The 19,850-nt window shown below is 36.2% G+C and overlaps 1 protein-coding gene across 9 annotated transcripts in view; it reads right to left on the bottom strand.

Annotated features, from left to right (window-relative positions):
• Window positions 1-7,872: 7,872 nt before the first annotated feature.
• Window positions 7,873-19,850, bottom strand: part of LOC121321398 (poly(rC)-binding protein 3-like) — a 97,625-nt gene continuing 85,647 nt past the window's right edge. For 8 of the 9 annotated variants that reach the window (XM_041260318.1, XM_041260317.1, XM_041260322.1 and 5 more), the window contains 3 exons: window positions 14,707-14,759; window positions 13,953-14,122; window positions 7,873-9,196 (listed from right to left, as the gene is read on the bottom strand). In XM_041260318.1, the coding sequence (XP_041116252.1) occupies window positions 9,160-9,196; window positions 13,953-14,122; window positions 14,707-14,759 (260 nt within the window). In that variant the 3' untranslated portion in view covers window positions 7,873-9,159. Of the gene's footprint in view, window positions 9,197-13,952; window positions 14,123-14,706; window positions 14,760-19,850 lie in introns of those variants that run through there. The other variant, XM_041260325.1, reaches the window with a different exon arrangement.

Here is a 19,850-nt window from a genome sequence, read left to right as displayed (position 1 = left end):
TCTGTGGTCTGTGGTGTCTTTGCTCCTCCCTTTTAAGTTACTTTTCAGCAAAACGTCCCAAGGGAATAGATTCATAAGAGTGCGCACAAATGATGTTGTTATGTGTGAATTGTTGGCTAAAGCCGACACAAGTTTGTCACAGTACACCCCAGTACCTGGATATATTTCTGTAAAAAAATGAAATAAAAACCCAAACTTTTAAAGTTAGGAACATATTATTCCTATTCATAAAACAAATAAATATAAGCATTGTTGAATACTTTGTCAAGAAACTGGCCAGGGGTTCCGGTCTTCATTGAATTTCCTGATTCTGATGTAGTTGGAGAATCCACCTCTGGAGTTGACGAAGGCCTGATATTTTCCGTGGATCTATGCAAAATCATTTATTTTTTCAACACATAGGCATTTCTTTTTAAATCTGACTTTTTTTTTTTTTTTGCAGTAGTACCTATACCTTAATTGTGTTTAAATAATCTTACCTTAAGACATTTCAAGGTTTTATTTCCAGAAAAAAGTTTTACCTTTCAAAGATATAGTCTAGTAAGAATTTGAAAACTGTAAAAACTGAAAATATCACACAATCAAAAATAAGCATAGTTGATAAAGTACTCAGCAAACTTCCTTTCTAAAATCCTACCTAAAACTACAGAAAAATAAAATTGAGAAAGGTATTTTACTAAAAACAGAACCAAAATACACATCTAACATCCAACCCCTGTTGTAATACAAAATGTTTTAACATGCCTTTTGAAGAGCATTTTCTTAAGATTTTGATTCTCATCCTTAAGATTCTGATTTTCTTTCTGGAGTTGTAGACTCTTTAAATTGTCTGCTTCATCATCTCGTGTTTCACCAGTGAAATCTGACTTGTATCTCTAAGAACTGTTTTACCATGCTGTTTCTAGGTGTTTTCTGAACCCAGATAAATAAATAACTTTTTAATGTTTTGATATTAAATCCACCAGAAGTACTGTTTTAAAAAAATCTTCATACGATTACAGACTTATATATGGGCAGGGGCTACTGCTTACCGGTTCTGTATCAAATCCTTCTGAAGAAGACTCATATCTCAATTTAGGCTTTTCCTCATATCATTTTCAATGCACTCCTGCAACTTCTTTGCAATGGCGAATTTTATCTTGTAAAGCGCTTTGTGACGGTGGTCCACTATGAAAGGCACTATATGAAATAAAGATTGATTGATATGTTATCTAAATACAACAAATGAGCAATTTGCATTTTGTTTTCAACAACATAAACAATAAAAAAATAAACATGGTGTTTTAACTTACTAGGATCAAAAATAACAGCTCCCATCAACAGTCCAAAGCACCTTTGACCATTGTTCCATAGTCCAATTTATGTGTTCTTGTGCATATTTTAGCCTTTTAGTCTTGTTCCCCTTTCTTAACAGAGGTATTCTTACTGCAACACATCCTTTAAGTCCTGGCCTAAAGAGTGACCTTCATATTGCTTTGATGGACAATGGCACCTGTGCCTTCTGCCAGTTCTATTGTCAATTCAATGCTTGTCATCTTTTTATTCCTTAAGGATATTATCTTCAAGTATTGCTCATTCTTGTTAGACAGCTTTTTGGGTCTTCCAGTCTTGGGTTTGTCAATTACAGATGATGTTTCTCTGAAAATTGAGCTATTTCACTCAATGCTTTGCCTTCTTTATGCAAGTCAAGGTTGTTATAATAGTAGAAACAACTAGTGGAGGCTTTGAGTAAATTGTTGATGCTCATAATGCATCAGAGTAGAAAAAGGCAACATGTCTAAGACTTTTGCACAGCAGTGTGTGTGTGTGTGTATGTGTGTGTGTGTGTGTGTGTGTGTGTGTGTGTGTGTGTGTGTGTGTGTGTGTATGTGTGTGTGCTGTAAATGATCTGCTAAAGCTTATTCAGTGCCATCAACCAAATATGTTTTTGAGAAACCTTTGCCTGAAGTTGTTGATGTGCTTCAGTTCCATCATTGTATTCAATGGGATCAATATCTAGATGTGCTTGACTCATCACTGAAAACAACTACCTGTAGTTTTTGTTCAGCACCTGTTAATATTGGTGAAAATTTAAAAAATTGATTTTTAAAAAAAATCTTTTTATGTATGTACTTTTGGAAAGTCAGCTAAGAGATCATCTAGAATACAATGGAGTTCATAGTGTGTGCTTTGAACCTGAAATATAGAATAACACAATAACTGATTTTGTTGATTATGACTTGTATAAAGCATTTAGGGGCACACACCCTAATGATGACATGCTTACACTTACATTTAACCGTGATGGTGTCCCAGTGTTCAAATCGTCTAAATTCAATATGTGGCCAGTATTGCATTCTGTCAATGAATTGTCACCTAATATAAGAAGTAAACATGTGCTTCCCTGTGGCTTATGGTTCAGTATGGAAAACCCTACAATCTTTTCACTTCTACAGTCCTTTGTCAATGAATGCATACAGCTTTCAATGGCAGGATTAAACTGGCAAGATCCAAGGGATGATTCTTTGAAAAACATAAAGGTTTATATATTATGAGCTGTGTGTGATTCTGTGGCAAAACCGCTAGTAGAGAATTTTAAGCAGTTTAATGGAAACTATGGATGTCTTTTATGTCTCCACCCTGGGTAACAAGTAAAAAAAAATGGTGTGGAACGATGAGATTTTATCCTCGTACATCTTAAATTCCTGAAGAAAGAGAGCACACTACAACTGTCAAAGCTTACCCTCATACATCTGAAATTCCTGAAGAAAGAGAGCACACTACATCTGTGGCATAGCAGTTGAAATAGCAGTTGTTGCTGCAGCTGCTTTTATACCGCTCTGTAATATATGGCATAATCTGATTGGTGTATTTTTCTTTGAATTGTGTGATGCAAACAGGTACATTATGGATAGTTTCAGGTTTGTGTTACAAGGTTGCTTACCATAACTATTTTGATCAAAGCAAAATATAAAGACATGTTTTTACATTTAGGTAGTCCTTTATACCATGATACCAAATGATACTCTTTGTGAAAATATACTCTTTATAATATCATATATATATATATATATATATATATATATATATATATATTTTTTTAATTTGAAATTTAGTATATTGTACATGTATGTAAAAAAAAAAAAAAATTTTTTTTGTTAAAAAAAATTTTCAACACATGTACATAACAGTTAAAGGTGGTTTTATGAAAATTAACAGGCTTTTGATATTAATTGTCCGAAAAACAGAGTAAACAGACTTTCATTTGGTTCTAAATCAAGGTATATAAAAATCTATCTATCTATCTATCTATCTATCTATCTATCTATCTATCTATCTATCTATCTATCTGTCTGTCTGTCTATCTATCTATCTATCTATCTATCTATAATCCATTGTTACAGGTGACAAACATACTAGTTAAATCTAAGTAGTTTTGTATTTCCTTTAAAATATAATTCCTACAATTTAAAGTATTTTTATAATAGGGATTTAATTTTAGTATTAGTTTTAATTTAAAAGACATTCACATTCTATCATGTCATATTTTATGTATCAATATTTGTTGTGTCAATTGAAACTCCCTTTACTACTATGCATGAAATGTGAATGTTGACCATTCTAATTTAATACACACCAAAGATATCAATTAAACAATAAGAAATGTTATACCTTAATCAGAGTCCAGTTAAATGGGCAGACATACACAATTTTATATGTATCTTATATGTAGACGTTTACCATATATGTGTCCTTATATATCCCCAGCAATACACATAAGGCCAATATAAGGCTTACATGATATACATATGTTTTATATTCATTCGGAATCGTTTATAAAACATATAAAACACACACATTATATATATATATATATATATATATATATATATATATATATATATATATATATATATATATATATATATATATATATATTATATTATATATATAAAACCCTTCCATCCTAAGGTAGGTGAAAACCTGGAGTATTGCCAAACACTTAAACAAAGTGCTTCCAAGATAGGTTAATGAGGCCTAACTGATGACTATTTGTGGTTCTGCAATTTTGTCATTTCTGCAGAGCAATAAAAAGAACAACTCTACATAATGATCAATAGAAATTTTAATTTTAAACCTAATACTCAGGACAAAGGTAATTTACTGTGTTTTATGGAGTACTATAACAGGCATAATGTATGTGTCCTTATGGTGGTGAATTTGCTCCAAAGCACTCTCATCAATATAAAATAAAATTAAACGACTCGACTGTTTTAAGACAACCCAGTATAACCCAATATAAAAATTTAATAATAGAAAGATAATGTTAAATGAGAATGCAAAGCAGACCCTTTAGTTGTGCATTCAGTAATGCTACTTTTCAAAATGTTCTTCTGCAACAATTCTACATTAAAACAATAAACAGCTGCATTATAACTTCAAAGATAAATGCAGGTCAACCAAGACTGAACGATGGAACATGATGAAGGCAGTAACTGCACTCAACACAGGGAACCAAGTCTTATTAGACAGTTAAAAATAACTGTGACAGCTATTCATTTGATTTGTTTTTGTCAGCAGTGACAGATAATCTGAAATGTACAAGATTGAGTGTGGACCAGCATAAAGAATATATAAATACATTAGTTGGCACCTATCTTTTAATGTTTTAATTTATTTATTCTTTGCTCAGCCAGGTAAAAAAAACTGAAAAAAATGATATTGCAGATCTTCAGTCTTTATCCGTACACACTGATAAAGTCAATAATTATAATAATACAAAGAACTCCAAATATATATTTTAAACAGTGAGAAATATATATGTTAATGATACCGAAGTAACCAATTATCTGTCCATTACTGACAGTATAAAAAAAGGGAGAGATGAAGACAAATCCAAAGCAGAATAATCACTACCACACTTAGGGCATTCACAGCTCAGTGTGGACAACACACGCTGCCATTATAGGGGGGTGTAGCAGGGCAGCAGGAGAGAGCCATGCACATTATTAAAAAGGGGGCAGGGCAAATTATCAGATAATTGATAGCTAGTTAATCCCTCGGTCACTAATATAAAAGCCTGCAGTTCTCCCTGCTCTGGGTGGGTGTTCGAGAGGAGGAATGAGAGCGAGCAAGGAGAGAGAAAATTTTAAAAAACGAAACTGAAACAAAAAGGTTCTGTGACGGCTGCTGCCCAGCCAGACTTCAGGGTTGAGTTTTTGTGTTCGCGATTTTGTTGTTGTTTAAATATTTATTTTCGCTCTGTGAGCAAGTGTTTTTTTTTTTTTTTTTTTTTTTTTTGTGTTTAAATAAACACGGCGCCCTGCAGTACCATGTTTGTTATTCTTCCTGCTTCTGGTCTGATGTCACCACGTGGCTATCCTGTCACAGGGAGATATGCAATGAACAATAACCACTGCACAATAAAATGGAAACCAATATTAATATTAATAAAGACAATAATGCAGGAACATTTATTTTAAAGCACTGGTTACCACAACCTTCCAATCACAGGCCTCTGCTACACCCTGCAGGCAAATTTGTTTTTAAGGGTCTATTTTTTTGCTATAGCCCCAGTATTTACACACATGCAAGCTATTTACTACCGAATGCCACATCCCAGTCTGAGAAGTGGTAAAAGGCATAACATATAAATCTTCTAGTAAAACTACTGAAAGTCTAATGGCCATACATTATCAGATGACCCTGAGTTGGAGAAGCAGCCAGTTTATTCTCCTGTAAATCAAAGGGTTGGCTGGATATGGCTGACCATTTATTTGTGTCTTGAGCCATCTAGTGGAACAGGTAAAGTAGCAGATTTCAGAGTTCTTCTTGTCATGTTTTGTCTGTTTCCTGTTTGTTTTAATAAATAGGACATTGCCTCATAAATTGGATTTCATTTTCTGCTGAATATTTAATTTAGACAATAAACAATATGAATGGCTGTTTTCTAAATACAGTCAAATTTGGAACTTTACAAGGTTAAACAAGTATGTCTTTAACAAGCAACCACAGACACAGCTGTAAATTCAAAATTAGAGCTGTGATGAAAAAGTGTATAACCATAAAGTATATAAAAAGTATGTACAGAATTCTACAGAATACAAAATATCAATAAGGGTTTAATGAAAATTGGATATAAATACAAGGCGTGATAAAAATTCATATTGATGGGTTAGGTTAACCATAGAGAGATCTCAGAACATTCTATTATTTGGGGATTTTGTGTAAAGCAAATGTATATGTCATATATGTTTCCTTGTATTAACTCAATAAGGCTGAAGGCTGCACAGTATCAGTAAGTCCACACCTTCTTGTGTCCTATTGCTTACTTCAGAAAGCAGAACAGAAAAAGAAATAGCAATCTTTCACAATGTAATTCATGCATACACTGGAAATCAAACCAATACAAATAAAGAGTCTTCACACAAGAGATAAAGAAAGTTTATTTTTCTTTTTTACAAAACAATTAAAAGGGTATCTAATCTCAATCATTTAACTCTAATCTAGCTCTACAAGCAGCATGTCATTAAACTAAAAATAAAAACTGTTACAATTTCTGACAGCAGAAGATACATAAGCACATACATAACAGGATTATTTTTTTGCTGCTCTAGTACAGGGAAACAAAAGCGTTCATGGAAAAGTGGAACAAAAGAAACAGCAGTTACATAAATTAACTCATACTAAATCTCATGCAACAGAACATCATAATACAGCTCTGAACATCGCAATACATTTTGACATTAAAAGAAAGCCCTCTATGAATTCAAAGAAAAGGAAATGGGAAGAGCAATTACAAAGAACCTTAGATGTACAGTCCAAACATTTTTTAAATATTATTTTCAAACCATGTGTGAAGTTCTATATGAATAATATTTACCCTTCTATAGACGACGTTCCTTAGAACCAGATTCATGGCTTAATGCGATCTCTGCTAAAATTGTACATACTGCACTGTGTGGTTTTTTTTTTTGTCTCAACGATTGATGATTTGTTGAATAGAGATTGCTTCAAATTACATTTTAACATGTATTGTCCCCCTTTCCCTTAACTTTCTATGATCTCTATAATATTTTCTATTCTAAATCCATAAATGAGTTTAGCACTCATGAAAGGAGAGGGACTGTGGCTTCTTCTCACAGCTCTGTCACCTGAACATCTATTACATGTGTACCTGACTAAATTGTGTCAAATTGTGTGGTGGTTTTGCGATGTGGACTAATGCGCATTATGGGCTTGGTTGGGACCACCACATTAATTTCACGGATCCTGAGGTGAAAGGCAGTAGAGCTAGTGCATACACTAATATTAACAAATAGTGAGTTTTAATCACGTTTGTAATGGTTGGCTTTAACTAGATTTTAGTTGTACCAGACTAGCTGCAAACTTTAAAACACAACCACTTTATACAGAGTATCGTATGGTCTGTGAGAAGCCTGTAAAGAGGCCTGTGTGGTCAAAAAGTTACAGTGTGCACTTGTTTGTTTAACAAGGAATTTTTGTGACCAGTAAATGGCTTAGCAGTCCGGCTTACAGTGAGTGATTTGAAAAAGTTAGTTAGTATTCCAAGGAGAATTAGGTTTTTATTTTATTATTTAGTTTTATGTATAAAAAAATTGCAAGAAAGTGCTTAAAACTGCAGTTCTTGTGTCTGAGTCACTAATTCAGGGGTGTAAACCAGCCTGGGCTGGGACACATTGCCACATAAGACATTTTTTTTTAAAATCTGAAACAATGTAGTTTAACACAATGTCTGCTTCCAAACTGATGTTAAATTCTTATTAAACTACTGAAGGTGCTACATTCATTTACCTCATTAGTTTCTTTCTCAAAGCTACGTGTGGAAGACCAGCTCGGGTCTGTTTCGAAAAGGCCAAATGAGCTACCACCTCATGTCACTTTACTAGCCAACAATTTACAGCTCATAGCCACTGCCTGTCAATACCAGCTCAGTGAGCAAACACATCGCAAACACATTGTTCAGTGCTCGTCATCAATGCAGCTTATTTGAAAAGAAAATAACATCCTATTGGTTATAAAAGCAGACATGAAAAAAAGAAAAACAATCATGTGTGAGAGGTAGGAAGAAAGAACAAAAGTCAAAACTTACCTCCCTGGGTTCTGGACTAAATATTCCTTAAACATTCCATGGCCCTAAAACATTTGGTTTAGTCCAATTGTATAAGCTATGGTACAGTACAGGATATCTACTGAGGATCATAACTGGTAACACCTAAATATTTCTATCAAAGGATGCACTGATGTTTCCATCTTTTTGTGTATGTAGGTATACTGTTATACTGTATGTATACAATGGCTAAGGGGGAGTCAAGAATGTGGGATTCAGCTACAGTTTTCTTATTGGAAGGCATTTTGCATTTTTTAACAAGGGACCAGTTTCACAACATTAAAACCTTACACTGAATGGGTATCTTTTTCCAAGGCTACACTGGGATATAGCTGCTATACTGACCACATCACAGTTACAAGGAGATAATTAATTTTAGGGAATAAAATCTATGCCGGGCTCAGTTGTTTCCAAATACACGTAAAATGTCCTTGGGTCTGATTGCTATCTTTTAAATGAAAAAGCAAATGAACACAAATACAAACCAAATTATTGGGCTTCATCCCTTATACAGTGCATACCCGCTTGCATACACAACATAGACATGCCTTGTCTATCCATTTTGTATGTATGTTTGATATATACAGGCTATAAGGTATCTGGTTATCTGTGGTTTGAAAAAAAAAAAAAAATATTGTAGGGCAATATTGTATCATTTTTTTAAACCACCATTCTTTGCCACACTGCACCAAATAGTGCAAAAGAAGAAGCAATCATGTCTGCAGCACACAACACAAATAGAAAAACAGTACAGCAAAAAGGATGTAGTGCAGTGACCACGATTGTCAAGTATGGTACTAGAGTGTCAAAAAAGAACAGTCTTATTCAAAACAATGGACCAGCAGGTATGGGGCATCTGTTAACAATTCTGGGTATGCGAGAAGGGACACTGAACTGTGGTATTTAACTATGTATAAGTATAGATTATATTATATAAATAAGCAATTATCACTCAAATGCAGGACAGCAGAATATAAAGAGAACAAACTAGGTGCAATGCCATTGGCTCAGGAGGGTCAGGTGATGCAGTGAAGGATGGTGGGTAGAAATTAGAGGGTGCCCATTCCAGTGACCTCAGACGTCAGCCTAGAACAGTAGAACAGTGCAGGAGAAGGAGGGAGAAAAGAAGGAAAAAAGAGAGATAAAATAATACTGTAAACATTTGACAGTGCATTTACTGTTTCAAGACTAAAATGTGGATCGTTATTGACCCAGTCGATAATTTGATTACACCAGATCCATTCAGTTTCCGCATGTAACAATGAAACGAAACAAAATAATTTTGATTTCAAAATGAACTCACTCCTGTGCGGTAATAAGAGACTTGGGCCTCATTTATGAAAGGGCACTAAATTTGGAGTTAGCACGCATGTAAATAGTGAGCCAAATGTGTGCGATAAATCAAAATTTACTGGTCCATTTACTAACAGAAAGTTCATTCATTTACATGCACAGTATGTGGCTAATGTACATACCATACCATGCATGCAACATGTATTGTGAGCGGTAATTTAATGTGCTTGATAATGTCAGAGACTTATCTGTGACCACCATGATATCAAAAGCCCCAACTGAAACTGCACTGCTTGCCTTTTAATTTTTAACATGTATTCCTTGTCTGATGTAAAAAAAAAAAAAAAAAAAAAAAAAAAAAAAGCCTTTTTCCTTTCTCCATTAATGCATAGGGCCTGCTCAATAATTTCTAAAATTGCATAATTGCAAAATGCAAAATTGCAAAATGCATATTCCTGCATTTCATCCAATTAATTATATGTAGATATGCAATACAGTGTGCCTGGATAAACAAATGTTAATGTTCACGATAGCAATAACATAAATTATGGATACAGTTCTACAATAATAAAACACACATATAGCATATTATGTTAAATATGTTTTATTTTACATTCATTTGCTGTGTATGCAGTATGCCAGCATTCCTACATTAACCCCAAATCATAACATCAGGTCTGCCTTCTTGCTCTCGAAAACCTAGAATTAAAAGTACAGTATTGAAAACATTGTTTAGGATAAAGAATACCGACATTTTTATTATGTTTGGCGTATTCAATATGTAGACCTAACTAAATAATTCTACTAATGTTCTTTGTTTTTTAATTAAAGAACTACAGGTGTGTTATATTGTAATTAGCACATTTTTCGTCTTTCTTCGCAGCATGTTTACGTTTCGTGACAGAAACGTGCGTTATGATTGGCTTGTATTACCTTGTTGCCTGTGTGTTGCTAGCTTGTCGACTGCAGGCTTGTCTCATGTGACCACCGCAAACTGCAAGGCAACACGCAGGCAACAAATGTGTTTCTCTTGTTGCAGTCAACAAAAGTTGCCCATGTGACCAGGCCTTAATGCGCACACTAAAATTAACATCCTTTAGTAAATACCATGTGAATGCAGCTCATCTCATTATTCTGAGCTGGATGCTCATTTAACAACATTTTCATTCATTACTATACAAATCACATATTCATTCTGATTACCGTAGTATGGCACAATAAAATGAGTGTGGACCATAATATGCCCACTATTTTGCTTGATAATGAATAAAATTGCAATAGTAAATACGGAAATCATTAACGTGCACATTAATTGCAATTCTCGTGTACCACAAAGTGTAGTACCTTTGGTGTGCAAGGTACAATTAATGTTTGTTAAATAAATATACATTTATTGCATTGTAAAAAATAAAAACTTAGCAAGTCTAATTATCTTATTTTAGGCAAATAATTCCTATTATTTTACTGTTAAGATGTTTTTACTTACTAAGCATTTTGTCTGTAAGAATATTTTGCTTGATTTAAGAAAATACGTCTTAACATATCTTACTTAGAAAATGTATCTTAATTTAAAGAATTTAATCTGTAATTTAAGCTTTTTTCACTTCAAGAAAGAAAATCAAAGTTGCTAAATGACTTTGGCATGAGAAATTACCAGATAAATTTTCTTGTTTTAAGAATTTGACATATTGATATTCTGAAAATAAGAATTTTTTCATCATTACAGCTAGATAGTCTTCGAGCTATCTAGCTAGGTAGGATGATTATACTGCTCTGTCAATATTGAATGGTGAGTAACTTAAATGTACTGTTATCTGTAAATGTTTTAAATAATCGCTGTACATAGCTTGCTAAGACCGTAGCTACACTGTTTAACGACGGATCGTACATGCAAATTATGGCATCCCGCCATTGCCTGTTGTCTTTCTAGCCCTGCCCCCCATTCATTTGAATCACATGTATCAAGCTAGCTATCCAACAAAATACAGTAAAGTGCAGCTAGGTGTATACTTTACTTTTTTCAGGGAATATAGGTTGCCTTATTGATATCTATCTAGCTAGCTGGCTGCTTGCTACTTCTAACAGACACAGCAGTATGCATGTTGTTAACGCTTAGAGGTAGAGATAAAGCAACGGGCAAAGGCGGGAACACAATGCTAAATCAATGTGTGAATGTATAGACCATTTTAAAAGATGACAAACTTTACTAACGTCACAAATATGGGCGAGCAGACTGGCTACAACCCGTTAATGGTTGTGAATGTGATTGACCACACAGAACCGGGTTAAGAGAAGGAGGATGTGGAAAATGGCGGAGGAGGTGGAATTATGGCAAGCAAGGCCTGCACCACACCAGAAACATTTTGAACAGGAAGTTATTTTAACAAGATGTCAAGAGGGGTGAGTCTTGGCAACATTTGCTGTTTCATCTTACAACATAGACCAGCACTACTAGACTGTTCTTTGTTTTTGTGGTCAAACTAATTTTTTGTTAAAAAAAAATGGTTTACAGGTGTCGTCAAACAACTTGCAATACTACAGAGGTGGATGAAGTTGAGATGGCTAGACAAACAGTGTATATCTAACTTGACTGTTAAAAATGTAATGGCTGGATCACTTGATTTTCTGTTACTAATGTTTAGAAGGTCAGAGTGATGCTTGGTTTTCCCATCCCTGACATTGTGTAACAGTGAATAGCATTACTAGTTGTTTTGATTGTAATTTTGTACAATGTTTTTATCATTTAGGCCAATGTACCTGCCAAATTTATTTTAGAATGGACTGAGCAGTTTGTATGTACCATAATCCAGACAGTGTGGTTCTCTTGCACTCAATTGTTTGAAGATGTTGAACAGCTTACCTTGCTATTATGATTGTTTATAAAAAAAGTTTGGTCCCTCTTTAGAAAAATCTTTCCAATTTCATCTGGCAACATTGAGTAGTTGTTTGCTTACCTTTTGTCATTTAGATGGGAATATGGAGTTTATGGCTGGGCAGAGTCATAATTTAAAGTTCAGCTATTGATATTGGTAAGACATAATCAGATTTTTGAATGCTGTCAATGTTGTACTAGATGTAGTAGTTCTCTTATCAGTTAGTTTTGATATACACTGCAAAACATGTACATAAGGTTTATGGCGAGACAAAGCATTCAAATTAAGTGCACACTAAATGTGATTTCTAAAAATGAAAAGGCGATGTTTTTTGATAATTTGATGTTACTAATATTTAGGCCAGTCATGCCTCGTTTTCCCTTCTCTGACTGATAAATGTTCATTTGCACATGAATGTGAGGGTGAAATAATCTCTAATAATGTTCCAATCTCTTTAAACCCTGTTATTATTGCTTAAATTAATTTTAAGCAAGGCTATGCATCAGGTAAATTGAGTTCTGACTAGGTTTTAAGCAGTTACTGTGGGACAAGCATCAATGTTTTAATTCAACATTGTTTTTGTTAAATTGTTATTCTAGTAGACATAATTAGGTGATATAATACTAAGTTTGGGTAACACTTGAACAGAATGAGCATCATTTTCTTGTTTTGTAATGTAACTCAAGTAAAATGAGCGTAATTTTCTTGTTTTAAGGATTTTATGTGTTATAATCATACTATGACAATTTACTTTTTCCTATATCAAGCAAAAAAAGGCTTGTTTTTCTATCCTATTTTAAGAGAATTCTGCTTTGATCAACGTAAATCTATTCAATTCTAGTCATGTAGCCTAGTAAAATAAGTGTAATTTAGTTATTTTAAAGATTCTGTGCCTTATAATCATACTATTACAATGGATTATAGTCCTAAATTGAGCAAAAACATTTTTTAAAAAAAATTGATTGTTTTACTCTGGTTTTAAGATGTTAGTCGTTTTCTCTGAGCAAGCTAATTTTTCTTATTTTAACACATTTTTTGAAATCTTACTAAGTTAAATTATCTTACCCAATTGGCAGATAATTTTGCTTATTTTAAGCCAATTTTTCTTAATTTATATATATTTTTCTTGTTTTTTAAAATTGACATTTTACAGTGTATGGAAAGCTATATTAATTAGTTCTGTTTAATTTCCACTGCTAACCCTTTATTATCATTTAATTCTTTAAGTAAAACCAATGAACATCACAAGCATCTGTAGCTAATTATAACAGTAGGCTATCATTTCTACATTTGCAGGAACGTGCAAACTAGTCTAAAGTTATAATTAGCTATAGATGTTTTTTGATGTTCAAAGATTTAACATCATTTCTCACTGATCTGATTGCCTTTGAACCATTAAACACTAATATCAAGTCAACATTATAAATATTGAGATTATGTAATGGTATAGGTGTTTGAGATAAGGTTGTACAGCTTTATTAAATGCCTGCAAAATCTCAATTCAAATTCTTTGATTTCCAATGTGAAACGCAGCATCAGAAGAGTGGCGGAGAGGCTTTGACAGTGATCATGAGAAAATAAATTGTAATTGATTGATTTAGTATTATTTTCTCATAAACACCAATCACAATGCTTTTTACATAAGTGGTAAGAAAAGGTTTTTAGGATGATGTTACCTTGCGTTAATGAGGTACTGGGCGAGGCTTATGCTGGCGAGGGATCCCGTAATGGAGATTTGACGCTCCGCTGAGCCTTCCATGGCATTAGCAATTTTGATCTGCGCTCCAGACATCTGACGGATCTCGTTGATTTTGGTTCCCTGGCGCCCAATTATGCAGCCTATTAACTGGAAAAAATTGCAGAGGTTCTTAAAAGGAAAAAACAGTGTCCTAAAAACAAATATAACCAGGGACTGTTTTGGAAATCTGCAGTTTGTTAACACTAAAAAGAAAATATGACTTTTGAATTCCAATTAAGTAGTATGATGATAAAGCTAGCTTAAATGATAAGAAATTGTTGTGTGTTCAGGATTTCTGTGGCTTTAAATGGGTCTGTTAAATGGGGCTGCATTGAACAACATGCTATCAAGCCTAATGTGTGTTCCTGGAATGGCAGCGTTTGCAGAAAACCACAACTCCAGTCACAAGCCATTCATGATGGAAGCAGCCCACAGATATACGTGTACCACGTGTTGTAGTTATCAACATACAGAAACCTTCACCTGATTACACTTAAACACTCCACCAGGAGCTTTCATAGAAGTAGCCAGTCAATGGTTTACATTATTAATGAATTTGCCATTTATTTAGATCAACTGAACTGAATCGTAAACACTATACTTTCAGATACTATGATATTGGATTAATGTTCTGTTTAATTATTATTAAGATAATGATGAAACAGTCCCTGGTTTCTGGATGTCATACTCACATCATTGGGAATGGTGAGTTCATGAGTACCGGCCTGTGGATTGGCATCCATACCTGTGCAGGGGGAGGAAAGGATAGAATAAATAGTATTTCAAATGGACAGAGTGAGTCTGCACACTGTTCTGATCAGTATGTCAAAACCTCCAGAACAGGATTTTGTATGGTCCCAAGCCCTGAAAACATATAGCAGCATTGTGATGCCACTGAGTTCAGAACATATCTGGGCTTTCTTGATGTAGTGTGGTCTAGTGTCCTTTAAGAGTATTAAGTTTATTAGGTTGAAAAATAAAACGATGCTATGACTTAAAACATATTTTAAATAGGTGTCTTCCTGTGACAAATCTTCTCACATCACCTTGAATCCTTGATTGTTTACGTAGTTTATCAAATCCGACAATTGCACAAAGCATGATTTTTATTCTTACAAAATTATTATTTTTTAGTTTTTCTATCTCCAGATTACTAGGTTAAATTGCAATAGCAGTAGTGCAATTCTCAACATCTTTTTGTGTAACAAAACTAGTACTTGAGGTATTCCACATTACCATGTTTTAAAGGTGGAAGAACCATCGTGGCTCATATGTACAGGCATGACTGCACGGTGTACAGCATGAGTCATGCAATCAGGGGAGTATAGGTTTGCATCCTGGTTGTGCCAAGGGATTCCCACAGGAAGCATCAGGTCTAGCGTTCCCAGGCGGTGGGGAGTCAAAAATAGGACTATTTCTCCTTTTTGCACTACATTGGCCCTACTGGCCAGACATTCTGACATCAGAGAAGGTATTGCTCATTGACATCCATTGTCCAGCTCCTGTGTGTAAAGAGGTGATTGGCTTGGCAGTGAGATCAGAGGATGCCCACTGTTCTTGTGAGGTGTTGTGGGGACAGGGAGAAAAACAGTGATAAAATAATTTGAAATTAGAAGGACCATGGTTAAAAGATGACTTTGATTTAGTCCTTCCATGTTTACCCAGCGTCTATATGAGATCCTGTCACGAAGACGGCTTTAGTGGGTGACGTCAGACCAGATCCACGAACCAACAAATAAACAACAGAGAGGTGGAGTTTGGTGAAGCTGAGCAATTGGTTTCACTCAGCATTTAATAATGAAACAGAAAGAAAATAAAAGGTTGTAAGACAAACACCACAGGACATGACACTTTCGCCAAAATAAAAAGACAAACAAAATGGACTACACAGACAAACACAGTGAGCTAATATTTTAACTAACTATTCTTATTATTGTTACCTCCATCTCCAATCCCGTTTTCTACTCACCGAACATACACCCAGAGTGAATGAAAACATGCTGCTTTTATGCAGCTGTATTTGGAGTCTCGGTACAATTGCACGTGAATTCATAAAAGTGCAATTCCCCGTGCTCACATACTATATTTTACCTGCACGTGAAGTGATGTGCAATCCTCGTGCCTAAATGTAAATATACATTTTAAACACTCATATTACACAGACCCATTTATATCCCGTGTACCATATACACTAACATTAACACACAACACGTAACATACGACACAGAAATACACAGCTGGAGGTGGCGGAGGCAGAGGAAGCTCCTGTTGCTCTGCTCCTGCCTGTGGAGGTGGAGGAGGAAGAGGCAGCTCCTGCTGCTCTGCTCCTAGTGGTGGAGGTGGTGGAGGCAGAAGCTGCTCCTACTGCTCTGCTCCTGGCGATGGAGGTGGCAGAGGCAGCTCCTGCCGATGGAGGTGGCGGGGGCAGAGGCAACTCCTGCTGCTCTGATCCAGGCGGTGGAGGAGGCAGAGGTAGCTCCTGCTGCTCTGCTCCTGGCGCTGTAGGAGGCGTATAGTCTCCTGGCAATGGAGGTGGGAGCAGTGTGTAATCTCCTGGTGACGGAGGTCGGAGCGGCATGTAGTCTCCTGGTGATGGAGGTGGGAGCGGCGTGTAGTCTACCCTTGTTACAGGGGACTGGTGCAGCTCTCTCTCACTTGCAGGGGACTGGTGCGGATCTCCCTCACTTGCAGGGGACTGGTGTGGCTCTCCCTCACTTACAGGTGGCGAAACCAGCAGGTATTCTTCCTCTGCTGGTGGAGATGGGGACAGCAGACATTCTTCCTCTGCTGGTAGAGGTAGAAACAGCAGTCGCTCGGGCTTTGGATTCCCGTGGTCCCCCTGTCTGGGTGCTGGACACTCATGGTTCCCCCTTCTGAGCGTTGGACCCTCATGGCCCCCCCGTCTGGGCACTGGGCGCATGGGCTGCTTCCACTCAGGCATTACTTCTGCTTCTGCATATTGCGTGGGGCAGATGGCCAACATGTGGGCACAACTCCGCCACCAGGTTCTTTAAAAAAACCTCCCAACTGTCATCCCCGACCTCCTCCTGCTGTTGCTGTGGTTGCTGCTGCAGCTTTCGTCTCCCACTCCTCCTCACATTCCTCTCCTTGGCCAGTTCCTCCTCCTCCTCATAGTGGCAGAAGGGACAGTTGGTGAACAGATGGTCCTGGTCGCAGAGGGGGCACCCCGGCGATGGCTTGTTATATCGACGTGGATGTCTGGCCAATAGACGACATTCCTCCTCCCTGTCCTTCACCTCTTTATCCTCCTTCCATCCCATTTTATTTATTTTATTTTTTTTGTAATCCAAAAAAAAAACTGCAGTTCCCGCTCTGGTCTGCATCTAAGAGGCGCTGGTAATCCCACGATGACACCACGTGTCACGAAGACGGCTGTATTGGGTGGTATCAGACCAGAACCAGGAACCATCAAATAAACAACAGAGAGGTTAATTTTCTTTCTAATTTGAAATGCCCAGTTTGAATGTCACTTCACTTACTGATTTAGGAGGACTAAAGAGAAAAGGGCAACATGTTCCCATTGCCAAGCCAACTGTTTCACCTTCTGAACTTATGTGAGTAACTGAACCCTGCAGGCAAGATCCTGTAGCGTGGCAAAGCAAACTGTCCCTAGCCAGTTTTCCTCTCTAATCTATGAGGCCATCAAGGCCAAGACTGGCAAACTGGCATAAAAAAATTCTAAGCAAGCTCTCGGTGACATCACTTCATGATGTGTCTTTCCAAGGTGAGCCACAGGGGACAAGTTCTTCCACTTTTAACCATGGTCCTTCCAAGTCTATCCTTTTTGTATGGCCTGCACAGGACTGCATATATATTGGATCCTTATGGATGGGGGATATTGAAACTGGAGAAGTTCCCAACTAAAGTCTAGGAAACCCCAACCATGACCTACATAATTCACTTTATGAAGGCAACAGGCATCCAACACCCTGCAGGCCTTTTTGAAATATAGTTGTTTCAGATCGTCTGCCAGCAGGGGCTTGTAGGCACAAAGCTAATTTCTTAATCTAGGCTGTTTGTGTTCTGCTGTAATTGGATTATTGGCACTATGTCCCCAAAACACTTGGGTGATATCTCCTGTCTGAAGCAGTCCCCTTTCATTAAAATGCCACTGACTGGATGTATGACATTTCTGGTCTCTTGCTAAAATCTTTATTTTTCTCCAAACCTGACTAATTGTCAAAAACAGGTCTTATCCCCTCTCCTGTCCCTCAGGTCCTTATTCTCACTGGAATTCTCCTTTAGCAGGGATCAGTAATGACAGCAATGGCACCTTCAGGCCCATTCATCCAGTGTGGTAATATTGTGGTAAATATTCCATTTAATTTAATGAGGCAACTGTTCAGTGAACATTTTAGATTTTTTGGGGTTTCGTGTTCACAAATTAATCACAACAATGGCTAGGGAAAATTGTCTTGTAAATCTTCTTGATCGTTTGGGTAACCAACTACGTTTTTATGTATTACTGCCCTGCAAATACCAAACCTGGTGCTATCCTGGTGCTATCCAGCTCATTAAGTCGGACATCAGCTGGATTGAAATCTTGACATTTGGGCAGGTGTGTGTTTGCAGGGCAACAATTAATTGTGGCAACCAATGGTGGCCACGGGGAATCACAGGATAATTAATTTTACTATATAAAGCAATGGCGCAACTACAGCAAGTATTTTCATATAAAATTTAGCAAATATCATAGAAATTGTGAATAGTTTAAATGTTATAACCTACAGGAAAATTATATCAAGTATTAGCAGCATCAGCATAAAGAAGGGTAGAGAAAGCTCTGAAATTGCATCCTCCTATGAGTTATGTTGCCTCCAGCATGGCCAAGGCATAATGGCATCAGTTTCAGAACTCCCAATTCAGTGGCTGTAGATCAAGGTCTATAAGTGATTAACCAGTTGACTTGAATGGAGATGACTCTTGGTTACAGCTCTGTGGATGAGGACCTAGCAGTACAGACTGGCGCATGTCATTAAGGAAGGGTTCTACTGGAAAACAGGCAGCGGTCAGAGGATTTTACATCAAGGGTGGAAAAGATCACAAAACAGTAAGATAAATAAGAAATGGAAACCGTTAATAAATACTACAAATATAAAATATATTTTAAAAATGGTCCAGTGGACTCGGTACTTGTACAACAGATTGATCCAAGAAATGAATATATTAAGTTCTTAAAGGATTCCAATGAATCAGCAGCAACAGCTTGGTTTTGGCTATTCCATATACCAGTCACCAATCTCTGTGTAAAAAAAGTGTCTTCTACTATTTGTTAAAGCACTTAAGAATATTGTGAGCTCCTTTTAAGATTTAAATAACTTCAGTAAAGGCAGTGTACTTTTGCAAAGTACTATTTTAAGTGTGGGCTCACTAGTGCCTTTACTGTTATTTGTGTTTACTCTACATATCTTTTAATCCTGACAATCTCACTATGTGCACTGTGCTGGCTTCTTCAAGCATCAGACCATGTATGTAGCAGAATATTCTGAATTCAGAGTTTCTGTTGATTAGTTATATTTTTCTGGCTTCTATTGATGGCCTTTCTCTTTTACACAACAGACAAAAATTTAGGAGTGATCTTTTATCCTTATTTCTTTTTTCCATTTATCAATCCTGTACTTTGACTTTTTGTAGTGCACTTTGCAATTATATGAAATTATGCTATATTAACACTATACTGTTTTTGTGCTGTATGGTGAGTAGACTTGATTTTGATAAATCAGAATGCACTATCAATTATCACTGTTCTATAAACAGCAATGTCTTGGTCCTAAATGGCGTTTGGAAACTTGAGACGAAAAGAGCCAACTGGTGC

The sequence above is a fragment of the Polyodon spathula genome, chromosome 10 (assembly GCF_017654505.1).
Source record: "Polyodon spathula isolate WHYD16114869_AA chromosome 10, ASM1765450v1, whole genome shotgun sequence".
In the NCBI taxonomy this organism is placed as follows: domain Eukaryota; kingdom Metazoa; phylum Chordata; class Actinopteri; order Acipenseriformes; family Polyodontidae; genus Polyodon; species Polyodon spathula.
This window is presented reverse-complemented; position numbering and strand designations above follow the sequence as displayed.